Genomic DNA, 27167 nt, shown 5'->3' with positions numbered 1-27167 from the left:
CCTCCCAAACCAAACTCAGCTGCCCTTGCCCCTGAGTTGCATGACCTCCTTACCACACTCTGCCCAACATCCACCAACATGGTTATTTTGCGAGACATGAATATTCACGTGGACACTCCCTCATGCCACTCTGCATCTGAGTTGCTACAACTGCTGGACAGTGTCAATCTAACACAGCATGTGGATGTACCTACACACTCCAGGGGGCACACCCTCGACCTAGTCATTACTGACTCCGCTGCCCCCATTACCAACCTGCTGGTGTACGACCTGGGTGTGTCGGACCACATGGCTGTGTCCATGGAGATGCTATTCCCCTCCCCTCATTCTAAGCCCAAGCGCCAGATCTGAACAACAAGAACATCAACCAGGATGCCTTGGCCTTGGACCTCCAACATCTCACCCCTCCATCCCTCCCAACAGTTGGTGACTCAGTGCATTTCTACAACACAACCCTGAGTGGTCTCCTGGATATCCATGCCCCTGTGAAGACCAGGACAGTCGCGTTCTCACGCTCTGCCCCCTGGTTCACCAGCGAGCTGAGTGAGATGAAGGTGGCTGGTCATGTCCTTGAGCGGCGTCTCTTGGCGTCAGGACTAACCGTGCACAGGGTGGCCTACAGAGAACACCAAAAGGCCTACTCCAAAGCCCTTAAGGATGCACGGTCGAAGTTCTATTCCAGAATCACCATTAACAGCCCCTGCAATTCCAAACAGCTCTTTTCCACTATACACAATCTCCTTAAACCCCAAATCCACATACACAGAGAGACCACAGAGAAGCAGTGCAAAGACTTCATGTCTTTCTTCAGAAGTAAGGTTGATGGCATTCGCTCTCTCTTCCCTGGCTCCTCTACTCCCCCTGCTCCAGCTGACGTCCCGCAACTTGAAGTCTCCCAGCCTCTCTGCTGTTTCTTCAACACCTCACAGTGAGAGGTGGAGCTCATCATCGGGAGGATGAAGACCTCCACCTGCGCCCTGGATGCCTTCCCCACAGGCCTGGTGAAGGCTAACATCGGTGCCATTGGTCCACTGATCACCAATGTCATAAACCTCTCTCTACAGGCTGGCCATGTTCCGCCAGCTCTCAGATCCGCCATCATCACTCCGCTCCTGAAGAGGCCAACTCTGGACCCGGAAGCCCTTGGTAGCTACAGGCCTATCTCCAACCTCCCCTTCCTCTCCAAGGTGCTGGAGAAGTTTAATTGCATTAAGTGTATTAAAAACAGCTAGAGTAGATGAGTGTGTGGTTTGTGTTATACCGAGGATGTATCGTTGATTCATTTGTCTACTTGGAGTAGAACCTTTGACTTCAGAGATGTCCTACTTGTAATTGATGAAGGAAAATACCTGTCACACAAACACTTTGTTCCATTGAGCTGGACTGAGCTGGGTCAGGAAAAAGATTGTTGACAAGACTGGATTGGAAAGCGTGGCTATCAAGAAGAAGCTGAGTCGGAAAGAGACCAGACAAGATTGATACCTGCACAAGACTGCAATGGACCACAACAGCATGAAGACGTTTGGTGAGCTAAATCTAAGATAACAGTCAATCATCTTACATGCAAGATTTCACCTGGTGGTGTAAGGATGACGACAAGGGAGGAGCTGGTTTATGATGTCAAGAGAGTTCAGAATCAGAATCAGAATCAGAAAAGGTTTATTGCCATGTATGATCAAACACATACTAGGAATTTGTTTTGGTGTAGTAGGTGCATACACATCTATTAAAAAAGAATGAGGATACAAAATATGAAATACAAAATATGAAAATACAAAATATACAGAATAACAGTATAAATATATGTACACAGTCTGTTTTTGTTTGTTATTCCGGAAGTGCAGTCTGATTGTTTTTCCTAAGAGTCCAAACTGAGCGTTAATGTAACGTATACAATGAAAGTGTCAAAGTGGCAGGATGAGGCAGAGGTGGGGTGTGAAGAGTGTCAGGTGGGGTTCCGGGCCTTGTTGATGAGGCTGACAGCAGACGGGAAGAAACTGTTCTTGTGGCGTGAGGTTTTGGTCCTGATGGACCGCAGCCTCCTGCCAGAGGGGAGCGTCTCGAAGAGTCTATGTCCGGGGTGAGAGGGATCGGCCACAATCCTTTCTGCACGCCTCAGGGTCCTGGAGGCGTACAGATCCTGGAGGGATGGGAGATTGCAGCCAATCACCTTCTCTGCAGACCGAATGACACGCTGCAGCCTGCCTTTGTCCTTAGCAGTGGCAGCAGCGTACCAGATGGTGATGGAGGAGGTGAGGATGGACTCAATGATGGAGGTGTAGAAGTGCACCATCATTGTCTTTGGCAGGCTGAATTTCTTCAGCTGCCGTAGGAAGTACATCCTCTGCTGAGCCTTCTTGATGAGGGAGCTGATGTTCGTCTCCCACTTGAGGTCCTGGGAGATGATGGTACCCAGGAAGCGGGAGGACTCCACAATGTCAATTGTGGAGTCACAGAGGGTGATGGGGAGAGGAGAGGCTGATTTCTTCCTGTTGTCCACAACCATCTCCACTGTTTTTAGGGCGTTGAGCTCCAGGTTGTTCAGGTTGCACCAAGTCGCCAGATGGTCAACCTCCCACCTGTAGGCGGACTCGTCACCGTCAGAGATGAGTCCGATGAGGGTGGTGTCGTCCGCAAACTTCAGGAGTTTGACAGACTGGTGACTGGAGGTACAACTGTTCGTGTACAGGGAGAAGAGCAGAGGAGAAAGAACGCAGCCCTGGGGGGATCCGGTGCTGATGGTTCTTGTATCGGAGAAGTGTTTCCCCAGCTTCACACACTGTTTCCTGTCAGACAGGAAGTCTGTAATCCACCTGCAGGTGGAGTCAGGCACGCTCAGCTGGGAGAGCTTCTCCTGGAGCAGAGATGGGAGGATGGTGTTGAATGCAGAGCTGAAGTCCACAAACAGGATCCTAGCGTAGGTTCCTGCGGAGTCCAGGTGCTGGAGGATGTAGTGGAGGGCCAAGTTGACTGCATCGTCTACAGACCTGTTGGCTCTGTAGGCAAACTGCAGGGGGTCTAGGAGAGGGTCGGTGATGACTTTGAGGTGAGAGAGAACAAGGTGCTCAAAGGACTTCATGACCACGGAGGTCAGGGCGACGGGTCTGAAGTCATTAAGTCCTGTGGTCCTTGGCTTTTTGGGAACAGGGATGATGGTTGCGGTCTTGAAGCAGGCAGGCACGTGGCATGTCTCCAGTGAGGTGTTGAAAATCTCTGTGAACACTGGAGACAGCTGGTCAGCGCAGTGCTTCAAGGCGGACGGAGACACAGAGTCCGGTCCAGCTGCTTTCCGGGGGTTCTGTCTCCTGAAGAGTTTGTTTACGTCTCTCTCGTGGATGGAAAGAGTCGTCACTGAGGTGGGTGAGGAGGGGGAAGGGAGGGCCATTAAGGCAGGTCTTGGTGGAGATGGCTGGAGCTGGAGCTGTTGGAAGGTGTCGAGGGGGATGGTTGCTGGACTGTCCGTTTGTCTTTCAAAGCGGCAGTAGAACTCGTTCAGGTCGTTGGCTAGGCGTCGATCGTTGATGGAGTGGGGGGCTTTAGGCTTGTAGTTGGTGATCTGCCTGAGCCCTTTCCAGACAGACGCAGAGTCGTTAGCTGAGAATTGGTGTTGGAGCTTCTCAGAGTACAGTCGTTTAGCCTCTTTCACCGCCTTGCTAAACTTGTACTTCGACTCTTTGTATTTGTTTATGTCCCCACTCCTGAAGGCCTCCTCCTTCGCCAACCTTAAATGTCTGAGTTTGGCTGTGCACCAGGGTTTGTCGTTGTTGTAACTCACCCTGGTGCGTGATGGAACGCAGCAGTCCTCACAGAAGCTGATGTAGGACGTCACAGCCTCTGTGTACTCATCCAGACTGTTGGTAGCAGTCCTGAACACATCCCAGTCAGTGGAGTCCAAACACGCCTGGAGATCCTCCACAGCCTCACTGGTCCACTTCCTTGATGTCCTCACTACAGGTTTGCAGAGCTTTAGTTTCTGCCTGTACGCAGGAATCAGGTGGACCATGATGTGGTCAGAGAGTCCCAGAGCAGCACGGGGGACGGCGTGATAAGCATCCCTGACTGTAGTGTAACAATGATCCAGAATATTCTCCTCTCTGGTCGGGCATTTGATAAACTGTTTGTATTTAGGGAGTTCGTGGGTGAGGTTGCCTTTGTTAAAGTCACCAAGGACAATAACTAAGGAGTCCGGGTAGGTCCGCTCCACACACAGTATCTGGTCGGCGAGCATGCGCTGTGCGTCCTGCACGTTGGCCTGCGGCGGGATGTAGACGCCAACCAGAATGAATGAAGCGAAGTCACAGGGTGAATAAAAAGGCTTGCAGTTAATGGTGAAAGATTCCAGGTCAGGAGAACAGTGCTGCTGGATCACTGTCACATCGTTGCACCAACCACTGTTGATATAGAAACAGATTCCTCCACCTTTGGTTTTGCCGGAAAGTTCCGTGTCTCTGTCCGCGCGATGGAGTTGGAAGCCAGCCAGCTCCAGCGCAGAGTCCGGTATTAATCCACAGAGCCACGTCTCAATAAAGCACAAAACCGCAGATGAAGAGAAGTCCCTGTTTTTTCCCAACAGCAGTTGTAGTTCATCTAGTTTGTTGGGAAGTGAACGCACGTTAGAGAGAAATATCCCGGGTAGCGACGTGCGTAATCCCCGCTGACGAAGGCGCACGAGCGCGCCGGCCCGTTTTCCTCTCCTCCGGCGCTTCGCTGCGTGTGCAAGGGTGAGCGCACCTTTGACCAATATATCCAAAATTTCCGCTGTTGGAAGCAGGAATTTAGGAAATAAATCCTCTGGTGTTGCTCCCCTGATGTTCATGAGCTCTTCCCTGGTGAAAAAGCTCCCGGTACCGGCGCAAAAAACAGTTTTATAACATAAAACAAAGCAAAACAATGCGCACCAACACACCGAGGCAGCCGTCCGCGGCGCCATCTTAGAAGAGTTGGGAGCACAGTCAACAAGAAAAGCATTAGTAAGACATGGCTGTCATGGATTGAGATCCTACGGTGCCTGCAAAGTCCCCCTGCTCTAGGAGGCATACCTACAGACCTGTGTATCGTGAACTACATCATTGTTCTGTTGAAAAAGCCTGCCATTACTACACAGACGAGGGCCTTCAGTCAAGAGGACTCTGCAACATCTCTTTGTTGCCAGCTGCCGTTTGACGCCCCTGCACAACCTAGAACTTGATTGTTCCATTGAAGGAAAAAGCCCCCCAGGTCATGATGGCACTTCCTCCACTGTGCTGTTACCTCGGGTGCCATGCCAGTAACATTGGAAGCCATCAGGATATTTTTTTAAGCTTTCATTGAAGGAGATGAGGCCAAGCTTTCATCCGGGCCCAGGATCGTTCTATGTCCAATGTATATTCTGTACAGTATTTCAGTGACTTTAAATGCAGTGTGTGTTTATATTAATAGGGCCTATTACAGCATGCATCATTACGAGAGGTATAGGAGTCAAGCTTGAATTAATTTTCATTAGGATAACAGAAATGTCATCTCAATTAGATGTTGAAGGTTGCAGGATGTCTTTTAGCTCCATGGAATGACTTTGAGAGGTTATTCCATTGCTTCCGCTGACATCAAAGATTTATTCATGCTGCATTATACCTGCGTAACCTTCTTGTATGAATTTCGAGTAGAGTTTAAGTAGAAATGGCTCATGAATGTTTGAAGGTGCTGTTTGAAGTAAAGTTCCATTTTCAACTCCACAAATAAGCATTATTTGCAAATAAGTCCCAAATCAACATGTCGGTGTGTATTATTCAAAATGTACAGCACCTTATTAACACTTTGGAGTTTTTGGTTTTCGCTTCTATTCATGCCAAACAACACATACTCAACATCAGCCTTTTTAAATCGACTCACAAACCCATCACACACATATACAGTTACAGTGTAACCTTTGTTATTGTCTGCCCAAGGTAGCATGTTCTTTGGTTAACGTTGAAAATTCACAGAGCAAAATTTGACTTATAACACCCGTGTATATACTGTACAGTTGTCCCTCGTCACTTTACGGTTCAAACTTTACGGCTACACTCTAGCACGTTTTTTCAAACATATACGAATTAATAAATCATGTGGTTTCATGGTTGAATATTGCCTGTTATTAATTATAAAAAATGCAGATTCAAGCATTTTTGGTCTAAATTAAGCATTTTTCTGTCTTTTTATGTTGTTCACTGGAAAGGCAAGCCGTCTTCTGTCGATACTCGAGTTTTTAACTATTTTCCATGCTTTCCTGACGACACTCGCTGACAGCCTCAAGTTGATCTCTGAGAGGCAAGAGGTACAGACTCTCTTACAACTGCTGACAGCTGCTATCAAGCCAAGCTAACTGGCCAACGGTTGAAGTTCAAAGCGGTTGCCTAGCAACAAAAACCAAAATGACACCGATCCTTAAAACCCAATATCATATGGCACCTGAAAGGATGTAAATCTGGGCTTACAATTAGATGCAGAGGTACAGAAAGTTTGGTTGTTAATTAGCGCCCTGAAGGAGGAGATGAAAGAGCAACAGCAGAAAGCTGTAACACAAATAAGACAACATCTAAAAGGCTTGCAAACACAGAACAACAGCCTCAAGGAGGGCTTCTTGGAAATCTATGAAGGGGTCACAAACCTTGAGGAAAATAGCACTGTGCACGGCGACCAAGGCACTATGGGATGATATCAAGGTACTACAAGATGATAATGCTGCCTTTCGCACCACTGGAGGAAACAAAAGCAAAAAAAAAAAATCATTGCGCAAATAAAAATATACAAATGACAAGATGGATGAGAATGCACGAATGAATGATATGGTCTCCATGGGCCTCTAAATTATACGCAGGACAAATGCAAGGGCAGTCCAAAACAGAGAAGAACCAGATCAAATGGATGTTTCTTCAACATGAGGAAGCAGGGAAGGATTCAAGGCACTTGGAGCAAAAGTTTAACGGCAAAATTTACATCAACCTAAATGGAGGACCAGAAGAGGCAAGAGTGCTTGTTGACAAAGATATCAAGGATTTGGATAAATATTAAACATCACCATGACGGCAAGGAAAATGGAGGATACAAACCACAAACAAAGAACGATGCAGTTGGAAGGATAACATTTGACATCACTACCACATTGCAAGGGTCTGCTCAACAAGAAGTACTGGAATTAGGAAACATGTATCTACATTCAAAGACACTCACAGTACCACATGGATGACAGCAGAACAGAAAGTCCTGGAAGAGGAAACCTTCCGTTATAAAGACCACAAGAAACAAAATGTATTTGCAATAGATGTAAAATGAAGAGGAGGTAGGATTGATCTTACTCCTTTTTGGACATGGTGGATTGTGAATTGGAACATGAAGTATTCTGATTTATCCTGAATGCATGTTCAAAATAAATGAAACCACAACTATAAAAACACCGGTCACTATGTGGCAGTACTGCAATGTTACTGCAATGTTGGTGAGACGTAAACATACCAGGAACGGCCTTTTATAGGAGGTTTGAATTACCTCATTACAGGTACAATAAGCCTGAATAAAAATCCCAAATAAAAACATGGGGTAAAACCTGAAACTCTGAACCCCTGACATGACTTCCTGTCGCCCCTCCAATCAGCTCCCTAGGGAACACATAAACAACAACACACATAAGCATGAACTTTGTTTATGTTTTAAATGACTTATTTTCTTTTATTGTGTCTACTATATTGGGTAATAGGAACATAAAGGTGACTACAGGGGAGTTAGTTCATGTATATTTAATCGTGTGTCAGGTTCAAACTCCTGTCACACTTGTAAAAACACTAAAATACAGAAATACAGAAGAGACAGACAATATTCAAAGTTACTCGCAGCGAGGAGAGTGAAACCACATACCCAGTGACATGCCGCCTCACTCTGAATATGCAGTTCACACTCCTCTCTTTTTATTCTTTTTCGGGGGTCCCTACTACATGGTCGTGCAACTCTAAAGGGAGGGGGGGGGGGGGACAGGCAGTTGCACGAGTTGTATTTATTTGTCTATGTGTGTGTGTATATGTGAGAGTAATTACTTTTATTGTTTTAAGAGTTCTTATCTTGACACATTCTTGCAGGATTAACATGAGCATCTGCAGGGTTGCTGTTGGCGCAACCAGGCACCTCCAGGACCTGGGGGTTGCTGGGGGTCTCTAATCAGGGTCACAGGAACATTTCTTCTTCAGCAATAGGACAATAACTAACACTATATTCATTCTATCTACATTTTATTCTAACAGTGTTAAACCCCCTATTTAAAAGGTAAACATGCTCTAACTACAAAAGTATTGTATTATTAAATAAGTAATCCTACTTTTTGCAAATGTACTTAACACGGTTTGGTCTGGAACTAGTTAATCACGACAAACGCGATTACTGGAAATGTACACATAAATATATATACAGATGCAGCTCAGTAAATTAGATATTGTTACTTTGCTCTCGTATCTCATCTTCTTTTCCTGATTTCAATGAACGCTGATGTTGGTTTTGCATGTCCTTCCTCTGCAGTCATACCCACAGATGGTTCCACCAATCCTCTTCTTCAGCAGCAGTCGCCACCACAACAGCCTCCTCCCCTCCTGCCTGGCTCTTCCGTCCCTCCTGGGGAGCATGTTCCAGGCATGGGCCCTGTTCCCGGGGCCCCCGCTACTGCTGCGACTGCTGTCACCTCAGAGGAAGGTCAGGTGGGTGCAAGTCGGAACATACCCACAGCGTGCGTCCGGCCGACCCACCCGCTACGAAGCTTCACCAACCCACTTTTACCACCGCCCATGGGGACCATCGACCCCAAGGTGTACACCTCCATGATGCCACAGTCCAGTGAGTACTGCTCTTATGTTCAGTTTTTCAACATTGAAAGTATTTTAGCAGAGAGCTTGGCATTTGGAAATGTGCATTTGATTTCGGCAAGTGTGAGGAAGTGTGCTACACTGAAGTCACACAGTGAAAGAGGCGGAGCTTTGCACTGAATGCATTAATATGCATAATAATTCCGTGTATGTGCCTATGCACATACAGTTGTAGTACAGGCTACTCTTTGCCTTGGAGTCACATGGTCAAGGAAAACTGTTTTTTGGTTGGAATTTTACCCATCAGCCACAGTCTTTGAGGCTTGAACATCAACACATCTGCATTTTAAAGATATAAAAACAACTAAAAAGAGACTGCTAAGAATGTAATCAGTGGGTTGCAAATATTCCACCTATGAAGCCTCCAAAAATGCCCCATTTGCATGATATGACTTGCAGATTGACCAAGCAATAGTGACAGTGTTATTGTTGTTGTTATTAACATTGGTCACGAGTATTATGTTTTACCACACAACTTTACTCACAACTAAAAATGCCAGGTCTGCCAGCCATGACGGATGTAGTGGAAAATATACGTTAGCACCAGCAGAGAGAAGAAATAAACTTCTCAACGACAGTTCTGTCTTTTTTTGGGTCTTTATTCTCTAGAGAGAAAGACAGACAGTAATATCAGACAGTTGTGCGCTGATATAGTTAATTTTCAAACAGCTAAAATAATGCATAAGGCTAAAAACAACCCATTACCTAAAATGTCATCCAATACTTCTCTACAAGAGAGGAGAAATATGATCTCAGGGAAGAAGTACATTTGAAACACTTATATGCTAGGACTACGTTATGCTAGCCATAGCATTTCAGTATGTGGAATCAAACTATGGAATGGATTGAGTAAGGACCTCAAACAATGCACAACGATGAGCCAATTCAAGAAACAATACAAGCAGTTGATGTTTGCTAAATCCAAGGATGAAGAGTCTTGAACCAGTCATGATGTGCTATATATATCACTATATTGACACTTACTATGGTACACATTATGGCATTGGATGCTCATATCACTTCGTACTTCGGTTCAAGGTACATTATTTAAAAAAAACAAAAACAAACAAAAAAAAACCTTAAACTGTATTATGGAAAGCAGGAAGTGAACAAATGTAACAGTTACTGATTGTAAAAGTACCAGATGGAGGGGTAGGATTTAATAAGCTTTGCTTCTTCCTACTCCTTTTGGACATGTGGAACTGTGAACTGATTATGGGATGCACTCAATTGTAATCTGATGCATGTTCAAGTGAAATTAAACCATTACCTTTACAGTTGAGCGTCGGCCCTTAAGTGCCCCCCCAAAGGACAAGACAGAAGGATAGTTATACAAACATTATCAGGACTTTATCAGGTGCAAGGACGTATCCTGGATTAATCAGAACCTGTTGATATCGAAACGCCTTTGGAGAAACTGGGGATCAAGTCACAAGCAAATAGTCACAACAAAGCAGAGGTTGTTCTGCTAGGCAATTGGTCTGACCTTAATTAGCACATTATGACAAATGCTGTATTTGTTCAAATCAAATGACATAATGATAAAATACGTACAAGATTTCCCATCACAAGGGTCGCTGAGCTCAGGCAGCACTCTATCCTTTTCTGACATAAACTTGTCGGTATCTGATCTCAGGAATAAACCCACTGCAGCACAGAGCCGCCCGCGACTGAGCCAGTGTAATTCAGAATGGTGCAGTAGGTCACTGTTTTCAGCATCAACAACAGAGAGGAACGCTTGAAAATGCTTGATATGCTGCGATAGAACCCTTGTGTCTGAATTATGTTGACAGTGTCCCCTACATCGCCAAGATGGACTGTCTTGGCACAGAGGGTTTCTTAGTGGATGATGCAGTGCATTTTTACAACATCACCTCAGCTCTCGCACACATTGGAGTATATTATAGATGCCTTTGCACGCTACTCTCATTGCTGAAGCCCAACCTCTTGTAATTCCACACAGCTTGAATCCAGCCTGGTCAGTTGTATTAGACATAGCTTGAAAAATGTCTATATTAGAATTATTGTCCCTTTTAAACTCCAAAGATCAAGCGGTGGAAAAATCTACTCCTTGCAAAAGAATGAAGTACAAGCTTGAAGAAAGTCTTCAATTCGCCACACAATCGTATTTCTGGACATTGATGAAATCCTGCATTTATGCTTGGCACTTAGACTCACGACTTCAGTGAGGTTTGATGAAGTTACTGTCTGAGTTTAGCTACCTCATCACTGGCTCTTGTTGAGCATTGCATTTTGTTCATCTTTTTTTAGCATGAGAAAAAAAAAAATTTGCTGCCTGAGCAAAACTAACCTTCTCTACCCGCTCCACTTCAGTGTAGGGCGTGAAGGCTTGGTGTTTTGTTTTATATTCCGTCACGGCCACACTGCATCAAACACACACACTTACGCTTGGTTTCACACACTCATTGTACATCAAACACACGCACTTACACTTTGTTTCTATGAAAAAATATTGATTTTTCCACTGATTCTGAAATTTTATGCCCTTTCTTGCATTTTTTCTGCCATTTCTCATTACCCTGAACATTTTTTATTCTGTGATTACTTTCCCTGTGGAGATTGTGGAGACACTGATGAATCAGAATCAGAAAGGTTTATTGCTATGTATGATCAAACACATACTAGGAATTTGTTTTGGTATAGTAGGTGCTGACACATCATTAAAAAAGAATGAAAAATACAAAATATACAGAATAACACGATAAATATATGTACATAGTCTGTTTTTTGTTTGTTATTCCGGAAGTGCAGTCTGATTGTTTTTCCTAAAAGTCCAAACTGGGCGTTAATGTAACGCATATAGTGAAAGTGTCAAAGTGGCAGGATGAGGCAGAGGTGGGGTGTGAAGAGTGTCAGGTGGGGTTCCGGGCCTTGTTGATGAAGCTGACAGCAGACGGGAAGAAACTGTTCTTGTGGCGTGAGGTTCTGGTCCTGATGGATCGCAGCCTCCTGCCAGAGGGGAGCGTCTCAAAGAGTCTGTGTCCGGGGTGAGAGGGATCGGCCACAATTTTTTCTGCATTGATGTGTTCAAGACCGGGGGGTCGGCGACCTTTACCATCAAAAGATCCATTTTGCGTCCCTTCTTATAATGAAAACTAGTGATGAGCCACAAAATCTTAATTCTTTTAAACATTTTAATTTTTTTTAAATTTGACCTGTTCCAACGACAAAATAACTAACAGAAGCGCAGCATGAACATGAATGCAACACATTCACTTCAAAGTTCTTCTCATCACCTACAAAGCCCTCCATGATCTGACCCCCCCCCCCATATCTCACAGACCTCCTCCATCCACACAATCCCCCACGTCCCCTTCGCTCCTCAGACTCCAACCTACTGGCACTCCCCTGTAAGACCAAGCTCCGAACCTGGGGAGACAGAGCCTTCTCCATCGCTGCCCCCACCCTCTGGAACTCTTTGCCCCATTCACCCCGTGCTTTCCCTGACCTTCCCAGTTTCAAAAACAACAAAAAACCCACCTCTATAAATCTGTTTTTAATGTCTAACTTTTTATACCTGACTGCTGTGCCCCGCCCCGCTTTTATTCACATGCTTCTGTGTATTAACAAATGAATGTTGTATTTTAATGTATCTTTTACTCTGTTTACTTGCTTTTATTCAACTCCATTCTTCTGTAAAGTGTCTTTGAGTATTTTGAAAAGCGCTATACAAATAAAATGTATTATTATTATTATTATTATTATGTGTAGACTTAGAGGATGAGCGAGTACACCACTATCTGTGTCTGTTTACCCATCTAAATTAGCTGTATAGGTATCCGTTCTCACAGTGGGCAGAGCATAGACCGGAAGTGGGCGTGGTTGACCGGAAATAGCCGCTGCTTAAATCAGTACATCAGTTTAAGAATGAAATTGACCAGCTCGCTGTTGTTTGGACACCAGTGCTTTAAAGCATAGACAATCTGCCATTTTCTGTTTGCAGCATGGACGTGGGGAGAGCCAATTTGTTTTTGGAACAAATCCATCTCGCCTAATGCACATTGCACATCTGCCTGCAGATGTTTGCTGTAGAAATAGGAAATGAGCAGATGCTCCCACAATTTGAAGACCGCCAGGTTATTTTGTTTTGTCATTTGTGTCTTTGTTTAAGCTGCATTTCAGTATTCTCTCTTTACTGTTAAACACAATAACCTGTTATTGGGTAATGCTAAATGTGCCCTGAGGTTCTACATTGTGTGTTTGTATCTCTGTGTACGTATGTGTACAAGCAAGGCTTGCATCTGTTGTCGACTAACTACAGTTTTCCAACATTTAACATCATTTAGTGTTGCATAAGTTCCTGTGACAAGAATATGTTTTGCAAATTATAACACTTGTTGTCACTTGGGTTTGAATAAGTGATAAATACGTGATAAATAAGATGGTTTGATGATAATAGATTGTCCTTGAACCCAAGTAAAACTAAAATCATGCTGTTTGGTAACAGCAGAAAGGACACGCACCAGCAAATACAAATAGACGGTGTGGATATTGAAAGGGTGAACAAAAATACATTTCTGTGGATCACAATAGATGAAAAAATGAGCTGGAAACCTCATATTACAAATATACAACATAAGGTGGCCAGAAATATTTCAGTATTGAACAAAGCAAAATTTGTTCTCAATCAGAAATCACTCCACACTCTTTATTGCTCTCTGGTTCTACCATATCTTACTTATTGTGTGGAAATATGGGCTAATAACTATAAAAGCAATCTTCACTCGCTAAATGTACTGCAAAAAAGGTCAGTAAGGATAATTCATAATGCCGCCTACAGAGAACATACTAACTCCTTATTTCTAAAATCACAAATACTTCAACTTGCTGATATAGTTCATCTTCAAAAAGCTAAAATAATGCATGAGGCTAAAAATAACCAATTAGCTAAAAATGTGTCACGATCGCGCTTGGCGGTGTTGCATTGCGACCCCAGGATGCAGAGAGCAGGACCAAAAGTGCAAATAAAAGGTTATTTAATGCAAAATGGCAGCAGCAGGAAAACACAACAGCCACTACAACGCAAAGACAATTCACAATGAAGCCACAACCGAAAGAGCACGCACCTGAACTAAATAGGGATAATGAAATTAGAAGCAGGTGTGTGAAACGAGCAGGGGTAAGGAAAACGGAAGAGAACAACAAAGGAAGTGGATACCAAAATAAGCGCATGGAAACTGGAACAGAAGGAAACTAAGAGAGCTGTCACGAGGGGGTGACGCCCACATCGTGACAAAATGTCATCCAATACTTCTCTACAAGAGAGGAGAAATATGATCTCAGGGAAGAAGTACATTTGAAACACTTCTATGCTAGGACTACGTTATGCTAGCCATAGCATTTCAGTATGTGGAATCAAACTATGGAATGGATTGAGTAAGGACCTCAAACAATGCACAACGATGAGCCAATTCAAGAAACAATACAAGCAGTTGATGTTTGCTAAATACAAGGATGAAGAGTCTTGAACCAGTCATGATGTGCTATATATATCACTATATTGACACTTACTATGGTACACATTATGTCATTGGATGCTCATATCACCTCGTACTTCTGTACGGGACATTCATTCATTCATTCATTTTCTACCGCTTTTTCCTCACGAGGGTCGCGGGGGGTGCTAGAGCCTATCCCAGCTGTCTTCGGGCGAGAGGCGGGGTACACCCTGGACTGGTCGCCAGCCAATCACAGGGCACATATAGACAAACAACCATTCACACTCACATTCATACCTATGGACAATTTGGAGTCACCAATTAACCTAGCATGTTTTTGGAATGTGGGAGGAAACCGGAGTACCCGGAGAAAACCCACGCATGCACGGGGAGAACATGCAAACTCCACACAGAGATGGCCGAGGGTGGGGACCGAACCCTAGTCTCCTAGCTGTGAGGTCTGCGCACTAACCACCAGACCGCCGTGCCGCCCGGTACGGGACAAAAATTTACAAAATTTAAAAATAAAAAAAAACAAAACAGAACTGTATTATGGAAAGCAGGAAGTGAACAAATGTAACAGTTACTGATTGTAAAAGTACCAGATGGAGGGGTAGGATTTAATAAGCTTTGCTTCTTCCTACTCCTTTTGGACATGTGGAACTGGGAACTGATTATGGGATGCATTCAATTGTAATCTGATGCATGTTCAAATGAAATAAAGCCATTACCATTACCAAATATTTGAGTTTGATGGCGGTTGTAAATTGCACTGTGCACAGGCAGTGGGGAACTGTTATGACAGTAGAGCAGGTTGTTCAGGTTGTCTCATCAATTCATACTCGAAATCTACAAAGGACACTCGACTAAAGCTGTCCTACCTAATCTTTGAGCATGAACTGATCAAACCTGCTTGGATGAGAGGTGAAATGTCTTCTAAGACAACCTCGACTGTCTAGTTGTCAATTCAATAACCTGAGAATACCTGCCAAAGTAATAATAATGATAATGGATTCATTCAAAATTATTCATTCACTTTTCAGGCATACACAGTGGTGGTTACCTACATCTGTATCCACAGCCACCCTGGGTAGACTGGTGGAATTTGGCTGCCAATTCGCGCTTACGACCATCACCAAACATTCATTGACATTCATACACCAGAACTGATCTAGATAAGATCTAGTTTTACAAATACAGTAAACCTCGGATATATCGGATTCAATTGTTCCCACTGGTTTTGTCCGATATAAGCGAAATCCGTTATATGCGTATACCGGAAAATGTCCGTAAATCGGATTTTATCCGTTATAAAAAGGCACTTCCTTGACTATGTTTCCAATGTACCTGGACGCGCAGGCAACGCTGCAAACACTGCAAATGACGTCGTATAGCGGCTTGTTACGATTCGGCGAATCGGAACGCCACGATGCGGCCATCCGATATATGCGAGGGGAATTTAATGGAAATGCATTGGAACGGGACTGGAGATTTTGTCCGAAATAGGCGTAATCCGTTATAAAAAAGCTGATATATGCAATTAATTTTTATTGGAAATGCATTACAGAAAAATCGGTTCTTTTTTATCTGTCCGTTGTGAGCGAATTTCCGATATATCCGAGTCCGATATATCCAAGGTTTACTGTAGTAACAATGTTCAATGAATGGCTTCCCCTCTTTTTAACTGTAAACAGATCCATTGTATAAACAAGTACCCCAGTGACAGAAAAGAATTGATTTTCACGCTTTCATGAACCCTCAAATTCAGCGTACGAGTAAACACATTTCTCCCACAGTCTTCTACACTTCCTTATCATTCAGATATATTCCTTTAGCAGATAGCATTTTAATTGCTTTCTGTGTGTGTCTCTTGCAGTCATCATTTCTGATCGCCTGCAGCAGCACAAGCAGAAAACAAAATGATCTCTTGACCGTGCGTGCCCTTGTTTGTAGGCGTATATGTGTTGTGAATTGCGTAGGTGTGTGTTACCAGTGTGTGTTGGGTTGTGTACCATTTTTTTATATTTACACACCCTGGAGGCCTCAAATCAACATTGATTTTCAACTCGGGGAAACCTTTTGCACAGAAAAAAGCAAGTCCAGCTCGCAAGCTCAGCTCCACTAACTTAAAGGGGAATTGCACTTTTTGGGGAATTTTGCCCATCATTCACAATCCTCATGTGAAACATGAACACATATTTATTTCTCTTTTCTGTGCACTATAACGCCAGAAAATGAGTTAATATTTCAAACTAATGACTATAAAAAAATGTGTAATTTTATTGTTGTGTTGACATGGGAGGGAAGATGATGTTTTAACAGGACGAAGTCCAAAGGGAAACTTGATTTTTTTTATTTTGTACTCCAAAAGTGTCCACTTGCATTGGGGCCATTTTTTGAAAAAGACAAATATCCTGATAAGGCTCCACGGTGGCCTAGTGGTGAGCATATTAGCCACACAGTTGGGAGATCAAGGGTTCACATCTTAGTTTGGGCAGCTCTCTCCTGAGGCTTTCTGCCAACATTGGAAACAACTTGCTAATTGGAGACACTTAAACAGTCTACAAATGTGAGTGTGAATGCTTCTTTCTATATACAGTATTTTTTTGGCAATATCTCATATTTTTGATTTTCTGAGAAAAAAACTTTTTTTAAACTGACAAGTCACAAATTTGCTGGGATCAATTGTATTTGTCATTGAATAAATAGCGGTGGTGTGCTCTCAGCATTATGTATTATTGAACAGTCCTATTCTGCAGCGTAATTTAGTAATTACTCCCCCTTATCTCCACCATCTGATATTTCTGTGTCAGTGTGACACAAAAATTTTGTGACACATTTTTTTTCAACTGTGACGCAGACCTCTTTTTTCATATGTGGTCACAAATCCGATAAGCGTCTCATACTACTGTGGTTTGTGCGTAGAAAAGTACCGAACATCCGTGTTCTGACACAAAACCTTTTTTTTTGTATCCACAAATGAATTAAATATGTGTGCATTTAGTAGTAGTTTAGGATTTCATTTGTGTCCTAATTAAATTCCACATTACTCAATCCACACAGGTATCATATCATTATAGTTGCAAATTACTTACAGTCTCCAATGCAGACATTTATAGAAAGCATCCTCTAACATAAAATGTGGTATGCTCGGTATCATTTAGTTTGTATGCTTAACTGTGCCACAACCTGCTCCACTAAGTGAATTATTGCCACCAGTAGATGTCAATAAGCACCCCCACTTCAACATAAAAGCAGCATATGTTTAATTATATATATATATTTTTTAATCTATAAGTGGCACCTGACCAGCCAAACGAAAAAAAAGTGTGGCTCCAGTAGCACGTGTCAGTGATTTCTACCTCCTGCTCTTTGTGTAATATCAAGAGTGTTGACATGTTTGGAGTTGCAACTGGCTGTCGGACCGATCCACTGAAGTGAAGCAAAGAAAAAGCAGGTTGTGGGTAAAACACAATGTGCTGCAGCAATACACTGCAGGTTACACAGCCACAGTGGGAAAAGCCATAAAAGAGCCTTTCATGGTGTCTGGCTCAGCCTCAGGGGGTTTGTCAGAGAAGGTGGGGGGAGATTGGCGGCTTGTCTGCTAAGGCAGGTGGATATATTTACCAGACACGTCGGACCGGAGTTGTGAAATGCCTGCCGGGGGTCACATCAGCGCTGTCTGTCTCTTCTCATGGGTTGAGGTGAAAGATTGAACGATATAAAGCGCCATGAGGTAAAGATGGAAGCGAAGGGGTTATTGATCCTGTGGACGGTTTGCAGAAAATACAGCTCAAGATTAAAAGTTTCTTTAAGGAGACATTGTGTCTCCGGAGGCAGTGTGTTATTTCTACACTCCACAGAGTATAATAATATAAAAATAATAATAACAATCACAATACATAGATTTATATAGCACTTTAAGACACTAAAAATGGACTACGTTTCTGTGCGCGAAAGATAACGGGTGCTTGATGAAGACTCGAGTGCTCAACTAAGATGTAAGTTTCCTGAAAGGGTGCTCGCCGAAGACTTAAGGTTCACTGCTCACTGGTGCTCAGCAGAGACTACAGTTTCCTTTCACTGACTAACGGGTTCTCGACAAAGACTTGCCTTTCACTGACTGACGGGTTCTCGACAAAGACGAACAGGTTCTTGACAAAGACTTGCCTTTCACTGACTGACGGGTTCTCGACAAAGACTAACAGGTTCTCGACATAGACTTGCCTTTCACTGACTGACGGGTTCTCGACAAAGACTAACAGGTTCTCGACATAGACTTGCCTTTCACTGACTGACGGGTTCTCGACAAAGACTAACAGGTTCTTGACAAAGACTTGCCTTTCACTAGCTGACGGGTTCTCGACAAAGACTAAAAGGTTCTCGACAAAGACTAACAGGTTCGCGACAAAGACTTGCCTTTCACTGACTGACGGGTTCTTGACAAAGACTTGCCTTTCACTAGCTGACGGGTTCTCGACAAAGACTAAAAGGTTCTCGACAAAGACTAACAGGTTCGCGACAAAGACTTGCCTTTCACTGACTGACGGGTTCTCGACAAAGACTAACAGGTTCTTGACAAAGACTTGCCTTTCACTAGCTGACGGGTTCTCGACAAAGACTAAAAGGTTCTCGACAAAGACTAACAGGTTCGCGACAAAGACTTGCCTTTCAGTGACTGACAGGTTTTCGAGAAAGACTTAACAGGTTCTCGACAAAGACTAACAGGTTCGCGACAAAGACTAGAATAACAATCACAATACATAGATTTATATAGCACTTTAAGACACTAAAAATGGACTACGTTTCTGTGCTCGAAAGATAACGGGTGCTTGATGAAGACTCGAGTGCTCAACTAAGATGTAAGTTTCCTGAAGGGGTGCTCGCCGAAGACTTAAGGTTCACTGCTCACTGGTGCTCAACAGAGACTACAGTTTCCTTTCACTGACTAACGGGTTCTCGACAAAGACTTGCCTTTAACTGACTTATGGGTTCTCGACAAAGACTAACAGGTTCTTGACACAAAGACTTTCCTTTCACTGACTAATGGGTGTTCAGCAAAGACATTTTCGCACCTTCAACGACTGTAAAAAGTGTCTCGCCATGTATAAAATTCAAATTCAAAGAGGCAAGGCAACACATATATACATAGGTATAAACACACACGCCATAATTTCCGGTGTATAAGTCACACCCACTAAATTTGGAGGGGACAAAATCATGTTCAAGTTTTTGATGGACGCCGTATATAATACTGAAGTCCTCCAAAGGATCCGTTGCATGCCATGACTGACCTTTTCCATTTGAGCTGTGAAATGTGTAATAATCAATTCATATCCCACCATTTATGTCTTTATATGCGCTAATATTGGGCATGAGATGGCATATGCCAGGAGTGCCTATCATATTTTATTTAATAATTGCAAAACTGCCTTCAGAATTTTTGCTATTTTCTGGTAAATACAAGAATATTGAAACACAGTGACTGAATAAGTGAGTGAGCCCTTAATGAACAATTGTCAGTAACAAAAACTCCAATTCCAATTATTTGTACATACAAACAAGCAATACCCCAGCAATGAGCTATTCTCATCTTGTTTGCATTGTGAGTTCTCTGTGTATTCACACGCATGCTAATATGCATCCAAATATCATTTTCAGCAAGAAGATTGAGTGCCTAATCAAATTCTCTGATGTTGGCAGACCATTCATCTGGGGATTGCTTTTATTTGAAGAATTTTAAGCAACCTTGCCACCAAACAGTACAGTTCAGTTGGCCATGATACCGTTCTGACTAACCCTGATCAGCTTGTGTTTGATGCTTGTATTGATGGCTCTGACTGGGTAAATCGCATGGAATTATACCCAATTATATATGTCAGGGATGTCTACAGTGCAGCCCGGGGCCCTTGGTATTGGCCCTTGACATAGAGTATTCTACAATAGAACAGTACACAGTAAAAGAATTGGAAATGGCCCAAATTCCCCCAAAAATGTTACCTGCAAACCAAAATGACGACTCTGTGTGCATCGTACAGTATAGGATTTTTGATAATTTCCATGTGTCCTGTTATGATGAACCATGAACAGTTTTTAAAGTATGCCCCCACGTCCTCATTCAGCATTCATGGTCTGGCAAACTTGCAGATTTTTTATCTTTATTCTCTGGTTAGCCGAGTGTTGGCAAAGACAAAGACTAATGCATTGAGTGAGAATAACAGACTGGAAGCTTTAAAAGAATCTTGTTTTTTTCTTCTGTTAACCATGGTTACACAAAAGGGGCTTCACAGGCAAGGATATTGATTGCACCTAAATCAGCTACTCATCAGATAGCTAAGAACTTCAGGGAGAGCGTTCAATTGTTCTGTGGAAGGCTTCAGAGCGCCTAAGAAAGTCCAAGCAAGCGTCCAAAAGTTAGCTGTTTAAATTTAGCTCTGGGACCGCCAACACAGCGCTGGCTAAAGAATGGTAGCAAGCAGGTGTGCATCTGCAGGAGCAGTGACGCAAAGACGTTCGGAAGACTGTGCCGTGTCAAGAAGATCAATCCAATTTTACACTTAAAATAATGTACACCCATTTCCGGTTAAGCCACCCCACTTTTCGGTTTATGAAGCGTGACTCCCTGAGAGTACAGATACGGATACAGATAATTGAGCTGGTGAACAGACGGTGGTGTACTGGTGTACTCGCTCATCCCTACTCAACAACATTGGAGGAAAATCCAAAATGTGTCAAATCCAATTGGATAAAATCAGCAATTATTTCTGTTAGTGAGGAAATTAGTGTGGAAATAAATCAATACCCGTCAGACAATGTGCCTTGATCATTTAGTATTGTGTATTAGCATTCTGTATTTGACATTTTAGACAGTTAGACATGGTTTGAACCTAGGTCATATTCCCTCATTCATCCCGATCCCACAATTCAAGATCTCCAGAAACAATGTTGGCATGAGTCAGCATCCCTCACAGAGATGCATTAGTCCTTTGATGGAATCAAACAGAGGAAATTGCCGGTAACTCTTGAAATGGTGCATGAAAGAACGTATTCTAACAGGAGTTACAGATTTAACCTTTTAAAGCTTGGGCTTTTGAGACTTTTTTCTGTGACAATTTTCCCCACTTAGTGGTTGTATTCCACTTATTCCACCAGGTCAAATGGCTTGGATGGTAGAGTGGTCTTCTCCCAATCTGATAGTTGCTGGTTCGATCTTCAGTCAATGGATTTCTAGGATATTTCAACATACAGTTCGGCTTCAGCATTCAAACAATTTCAATTCAAACAATTTCTACTGACTGGCTTTAACTGTTTGTGCGAATGGAAATTTTACACCATTTTTTGTGTACTATTTACAGTATTCTTCTACTTATTCTGATTCCACCTCACGTTTTGCTCACCAAATCAACCGGTTCTAACCAATCCAATGTCAAAATGTTCAGCTCATCCAGGACACGTTGACCGCCAATCAGAACTTAAAAAAAACAAACAAACACACAATTTCTGCAGTTTTATATTTTCGGTGACAATTTTCCCCACTTAGTGGTTGTATTCCACTTATTCCACCAGGTCAAATGGCTTGGATGGTAGAGTCGTCTTCTCCCAATCTGATAGTTGCTGGTTCGATCTTCAGTCAATGGAATTCTAGTATATTTCAACATACAGTTCAGCTTCAGCATTCAAACAATTTCTACTGAAAATGCTTCATCTACTTATAAATATGCATCTTTACTTTTGTATATAGTAAAGGTAAATGAAGATGCTTAGAAGTAGTAGAGCAGGGGTGCTCATTAAGTCGATCGCGATCTACCGGTCGATCGCGGAGGTGGTACTGGTCGATCGCTGGTCGATCACGGCGTGACATTAAAAAAATATCATCCTCGCATCAATACCGTCACTTGATTGATATACAGGGCAGCCATTCAGATGACAACTGAATGTTGCCCTTCGGGCGACCAATCAAATCAAACAACGTCTCTAAGTGCAGCAGAACTTACGATGTCAGCCTATCATCCATCCCCGTTACTTGATTGACATACAGGACAACCAATCAGATGACAACTGAATTTTGACCTTTAGGTCACCGCACATGCGTAAACAGCGATGCAAAGTGCTAAGCTAGTCGGCGAATTACGTCAGATTTCAAGCCCTCGCTAAAGTTTATGGTCACTAAAATGAGTGAAGGAGCTGGACCAAGTAAAAAGGAAAAAACATATCACTTCCATACGGAATGGGAGGTGGACTTTTTTTTCACAATGTCTTTTTCGAAGTGCGTTTGCCTCATATGCCATTCTACCATCGCAGTACCAAAGAAGGGAAATGTGGAGTAATGTGGAGGTAATTACAAAAAATGTTAATAGTTAATTATGTGTGTTTTGCAATATTGGCTCATTTGGTTATGTAAGGTACATCAACATACATTGTACGTACAAATAATCCTCAATACATTTGAAAATAAATAGATGTTTTGCATTTTTGTAGTGGGTAGATCATTTTGACTCGGTCATTTTAAAAGTAGCTCGCATGCTGAAAAAGTGTGAGCAACCCTGTAGTAGAGGAATGATACTTATAGCATTAGAAGGTTTATGTGTCAGCTTTCAAACGCTGCTAAGTTTGTTAGATTAGTGTTTGGTTTTGTGAAATTATTCATGGAATATGCTACACTCTGACTGCTTGGTTTGATTTCTAAAATTGATTTGGTTGCGCTTTTGGCTGACATTACTTCCGTTATGTGGATACATCGCATGTGTATGATGATGCAGGTGCCGCGTTGCGGTTACCATAGGAACACAGACGCAACCCTGCTGACCCCTGTACATGTGGCTGCAGGTTTTGAGATGTTCAGATTGAGATCTCGTTGCAATCTTCATCTGTGTCAAAGACACAAAGCGGGGAAGATTGTATTGGCATAGCAACAGAGTGCATATCCTCACTCCACGCTTGGATACATGGTTTGTATATCCGGTCTGTTGTGACATGAATTTGGTTGACCAGTTTAGATCCAGCTGTGCCTTGTTTTTCTGCTATAATTCATTGCTATCAAGACTGTCCCCAGTGTTTTGTTTCACAGGAGCAAGAATGGATGTCTATTGATCAGATTGTGATTGAGTGCAGGACAAAGAGAGAAGGATTGTGTGTGGAAAAAGCCTAGGGATGTTGACACATCAGGAGATTGTTCAGGGAATTAGAAAGACAAAAAAAACACTTGTGTTTTTGTTTACTCTGGGTCTCGCTCCGTTTTTGGGGGGTACATTTTGTCTCTTTCTTCTTCCCTTGAATTTATCTCTGTTTTAAGTCCTTAAGGAACCACAAAGCAATTTAAACCTACACCAAAATGTTCAGATCATTCCGGACACGATGGCTAGATATTAATGCATTACAAAAAAATTAATCCCACATTCTTGAATTCCACATTTTAGATTGAATATTAATGGACTTTTTTTCTTTGATAAGTTCTTCATTTCACAAACGATTTAAAACATTCCAAATCTGGGCGATGTATAGTCCACGTCACAAATATTCCTGCTTTTTTCTGAAATTGCACAAATTAGAATTATTACTACGTCCACATTTATCAACAGATTCAACCCGTTCTAGTTTCATTTCCGCTTTTCCAGACCAAAACATTTTTCATTGAAATTAAAGCCATTTTTCTCATTTCTCAAAACAATACAGCATCAACACATCCAGGCTAACAATTATGTCCATCACCAAAATTCCCACTTTAACAGCAATTCCACAGCTTCAGCTGTTCAGCATTCACACGCACTTCTTTACACAACTGCCATCTGTTGTTAGTTCTATTACTACAATATTTCCTGTGTTGAGTCCATTTTTGTTAATGGTTGAATTGGTAGATAGTTCATCGGTCAAACAAATGACCGGAGGACTCAGACTCCAATCCGTTTCCTGTTTGACGGTCCACTTAGTCACATATGAACTTGTCATTTAGATCAATCAATGACAACTGTGTGTAATCAGATCAAACCGACCCCGGAGGGACACAAGCGTTCAACAGCAGATAGTGAATGGTTTGGTGAATATGGAGTGACACATGGATAAATTATTAAATATATAATGGACAAAAAAGTACATATTTTAACAAGAAATTAAAACATTATGTAACTACATCTTGAAATCACCCAATTATTCTTTTCCATCATTTTTTTTAATACTCAGCTACTTTCCAGTTTTCCACTCAAACTCCAACTTTCAAATGTCCAGCTCATTGCAGACATGATGGCTATATAGTTGCACATAAAAAAAATGTATTTACATTTTTCATTACATTCCCATTGCCAATGATTAAACATCTCGGTCCATTCAAACTAGAGCCTGACCGATATATCAGTGAAAATACACCCAATATTATCTGATATATAGTGTCTGTCTGTGCTGCCCGCTCCCTGCTGCACACCCCCCAGCCCCTCACTCTGCATGCTGTATCTTGTCTGTCACTCACTCAGTCCGCTTAGGAGACGAAACGCTACAGAAACTGCATTTCTGTACAGCATAGAAAACTGTGACTTTGTAAAACGATATAACACGACACTTAAGTGTCACGCTGTCAAGGACAACATTCATCTTTTACAGAATGTATTACCTTGCTTCATATTGCAGCACATTAACGTCATATAACTTGCATCTCTGAGTTAAAAAAAAATAGATGCAACTGTTTATTCACACATCCACCATTATCCAAGACGTGTACACGGTGTTTTAATGTGAAGTCAAGTGAAGACAATGCAGCTATACACAGCCTACCACTTCAAAGATGCTGAGCATTACGGAACAAAACATCAAGTGGTAAAATTAAAAAAATAATAATAAAAAAAATCACACCTCGACCCAAGTGAAGGCCCTTACTGGTACCGACTGCAAAGCGATAACCATCAGACGGCATCGGCGGGAAAAGGTTTTCAAGAGCAAATTCAAAGACCTCGTCTCCTTCAATGCCACGAAACTGCCCGTATGCCAGGGAGCATCAAACATTGGGACATTGACAGGTGGAAAAAAGTTTTATTCTCTAAATGAGAAAAAATTTAACCTTAATGGCTTCCAACATTACTGGCATGACAAGGAGATCCCACCTGAGATGTTTTCTAACCGGCATAGTGAAGGGGGGTCCATCATGATCTGGGTGCTTTTTCATTCAGTGGAACACTGAGGCTTTAGGTGGTGCGGGGTCGTTCAAGTAACCCCTACTGACTTATTAAAAATATCGTACAAATATTTCTTTATTAATATAAACCACGATATCCAGTATTCATACATTCATTATCTCAGAAGGTTTGTGGGGCTGCTGGAGCCTATCCCAGCTGTCTTCGGGTGAGAGGCGGAGTACACCCTGGACTAGTGGCCAGCCAATCACAGGGCACATATAGCAAACAACCATTCACACTCACATTCATACCTATGGACAATTTGGAGTCGCCAATTAACCTAGCATTTTTTTTTAACTCCACACTGAGATGGCTGAGGGTGGAATTGAACTCGAGTCTCCTAGCTGTGAGGCCTGCATTATAACCACTCGAACGCTGTTCAGCCCGATATATATATATATATATTTTTTTTTCTTTAACTTTCATCCTAGCACTAACTAACTAACTTACTTAGGATCAGGTCTAATATGGTGACGTCACCTCTACTTCGGAAGTACAACTATCTGTACAACAATCGTTTAAAAAGAATCTCCACTTCTAGTCAGTCTCCAAAAGAATGATACGCCGGATTGGAGTAACGTGGGATTTGTTGAGGAGCTTGTTTAACCATCAGAAATCGCAGGAGTCCATTACTCCCAGCAGCACATCTCTTGGCCAATGGCAGCCATGATGACTTCCACATCAAATGTCATAAAAGTCCTAAAGATCCACATCTGAAATGTGATTCCATGTGTCTGCCCCCAGTCGCCTGTTCTCATATATATTCCCTTTTTACGCAGCTGCAAGCCTCCCAAAGCCTCAGGTGAAGACAGCTTCTTTGGGTCAAGCCGGGAAGGCTCGATCTCCTTTGCTTCCCGTCTCAGTTCCGACAGCGCCTGACATACTCGAGGACGGAGCAACAAAACCCGTAGAGGATTCAGCTGCCAACGTAAGTGGAAATCAAAGCAGTGCAGCTAATGTTGCCGATTTACTTTTAAACCAACGCTACATCCCTCAATCTGGGATCTTTCCTGCTTAACAACCTTTGACAAAAAGGACCGGAGGGGGAGGAAGGAAGGAAGGACGGGAGGAAGGAAGGAAGGAAGGAAGGAGGGGCTATAGCTCGATGAAGATGAGTGAGAGGGAAAGCAGGGAAGAGTGGGATATGGAGACGAGAACCAAGGACAAGTTGGGGGTGTGGGGGGGCTGCATTCAGGAGTGATACATATTGGGGGAGGCTGGCATGGGAAAAGAAGGACATTTGAGGGAGAGCATTATTGAAAGACGGAAAAGAGGGAGAGGTGGAGGGCAAGTACAGACGAAATGACAGAAGTAGATGTGAAGGGCTGCCAGATGCTAGAACTTGTTAAATATTCATATCTACTCAATGACAACAGAACAGGACAAGTGGTTGCCATGACAACAGGGAGGCAAGGCCGGCAGACTGTATCAAAAGGAGGAAAGTGTACAAACTAAGAGGGAATGGAGGGGCAGGACGAGTGTGATGACGGCAGTGGGGGGGGGGCAGTTCAAGGGGGACAGACAAGGGTGAAGGACGGATGAAGCACAGAAAGAATCAGGCAGAAGCAATACTTGTCATCAGTGTAGAAAAAGGAGATGGGAGAAGGTTGAGGGAGGACAGACGAGGTGTGAAAGGTCAGCAGGTCTTTTTTCTTCATCTGCTCTTCTATCTCTGTAATTGATCGAGT

At 42.7% G+C, this 27167-nt stretch overlaps 1 protein-coding gene across 3 annotated transcripts in view; it reads left to right on the top strand.

Moving 5' to 3' along the window:
• Positions 1-27167, top strand: part of dcc (DCC netrin 1 receptor) — a 278686-nt gene that overhangs the window by 239420 nt on the left and 12099 nt on the right. For all 3 annotated transcript variants that reach the window (XM_058057939.1, XM_058057938.1, XM_058057936.1), the window contains exons 27-28: positions 8521-8832; positions 26259-26407. In XM_058057939.1, coding sequence (XP_057913922.1) covers positions 8521-8832; positions 26259-26407 — 461 coding nt within the window. The remainder of the gene's footprint in view (positions 1-8520; positions 8833-26258; positions 26408-27167) is intronic.

The sequence above is a fragment of the Doryrhamphus excisus genome, chromosome 19, assembly GCF_030265055.1.
Source record: "Doryrhamphus excisus isolate RoL2022-K1 chromosome 19, RoL_Dexc_1.0, whole genome shotgun sequence".
NCBI classification, from domain to species: domain Eukaryota; kingdom Metazoa; phylum Chordata; class Actinopteri; order Syngnathiformes; family Syngnathidae; genus Doryrhamphus; species Doryrhamphus excisus.
Note: the sequence above shows the minus strand (reverse complement) of the source record. Positions and strands in the feature narration are given on the sequence as shown.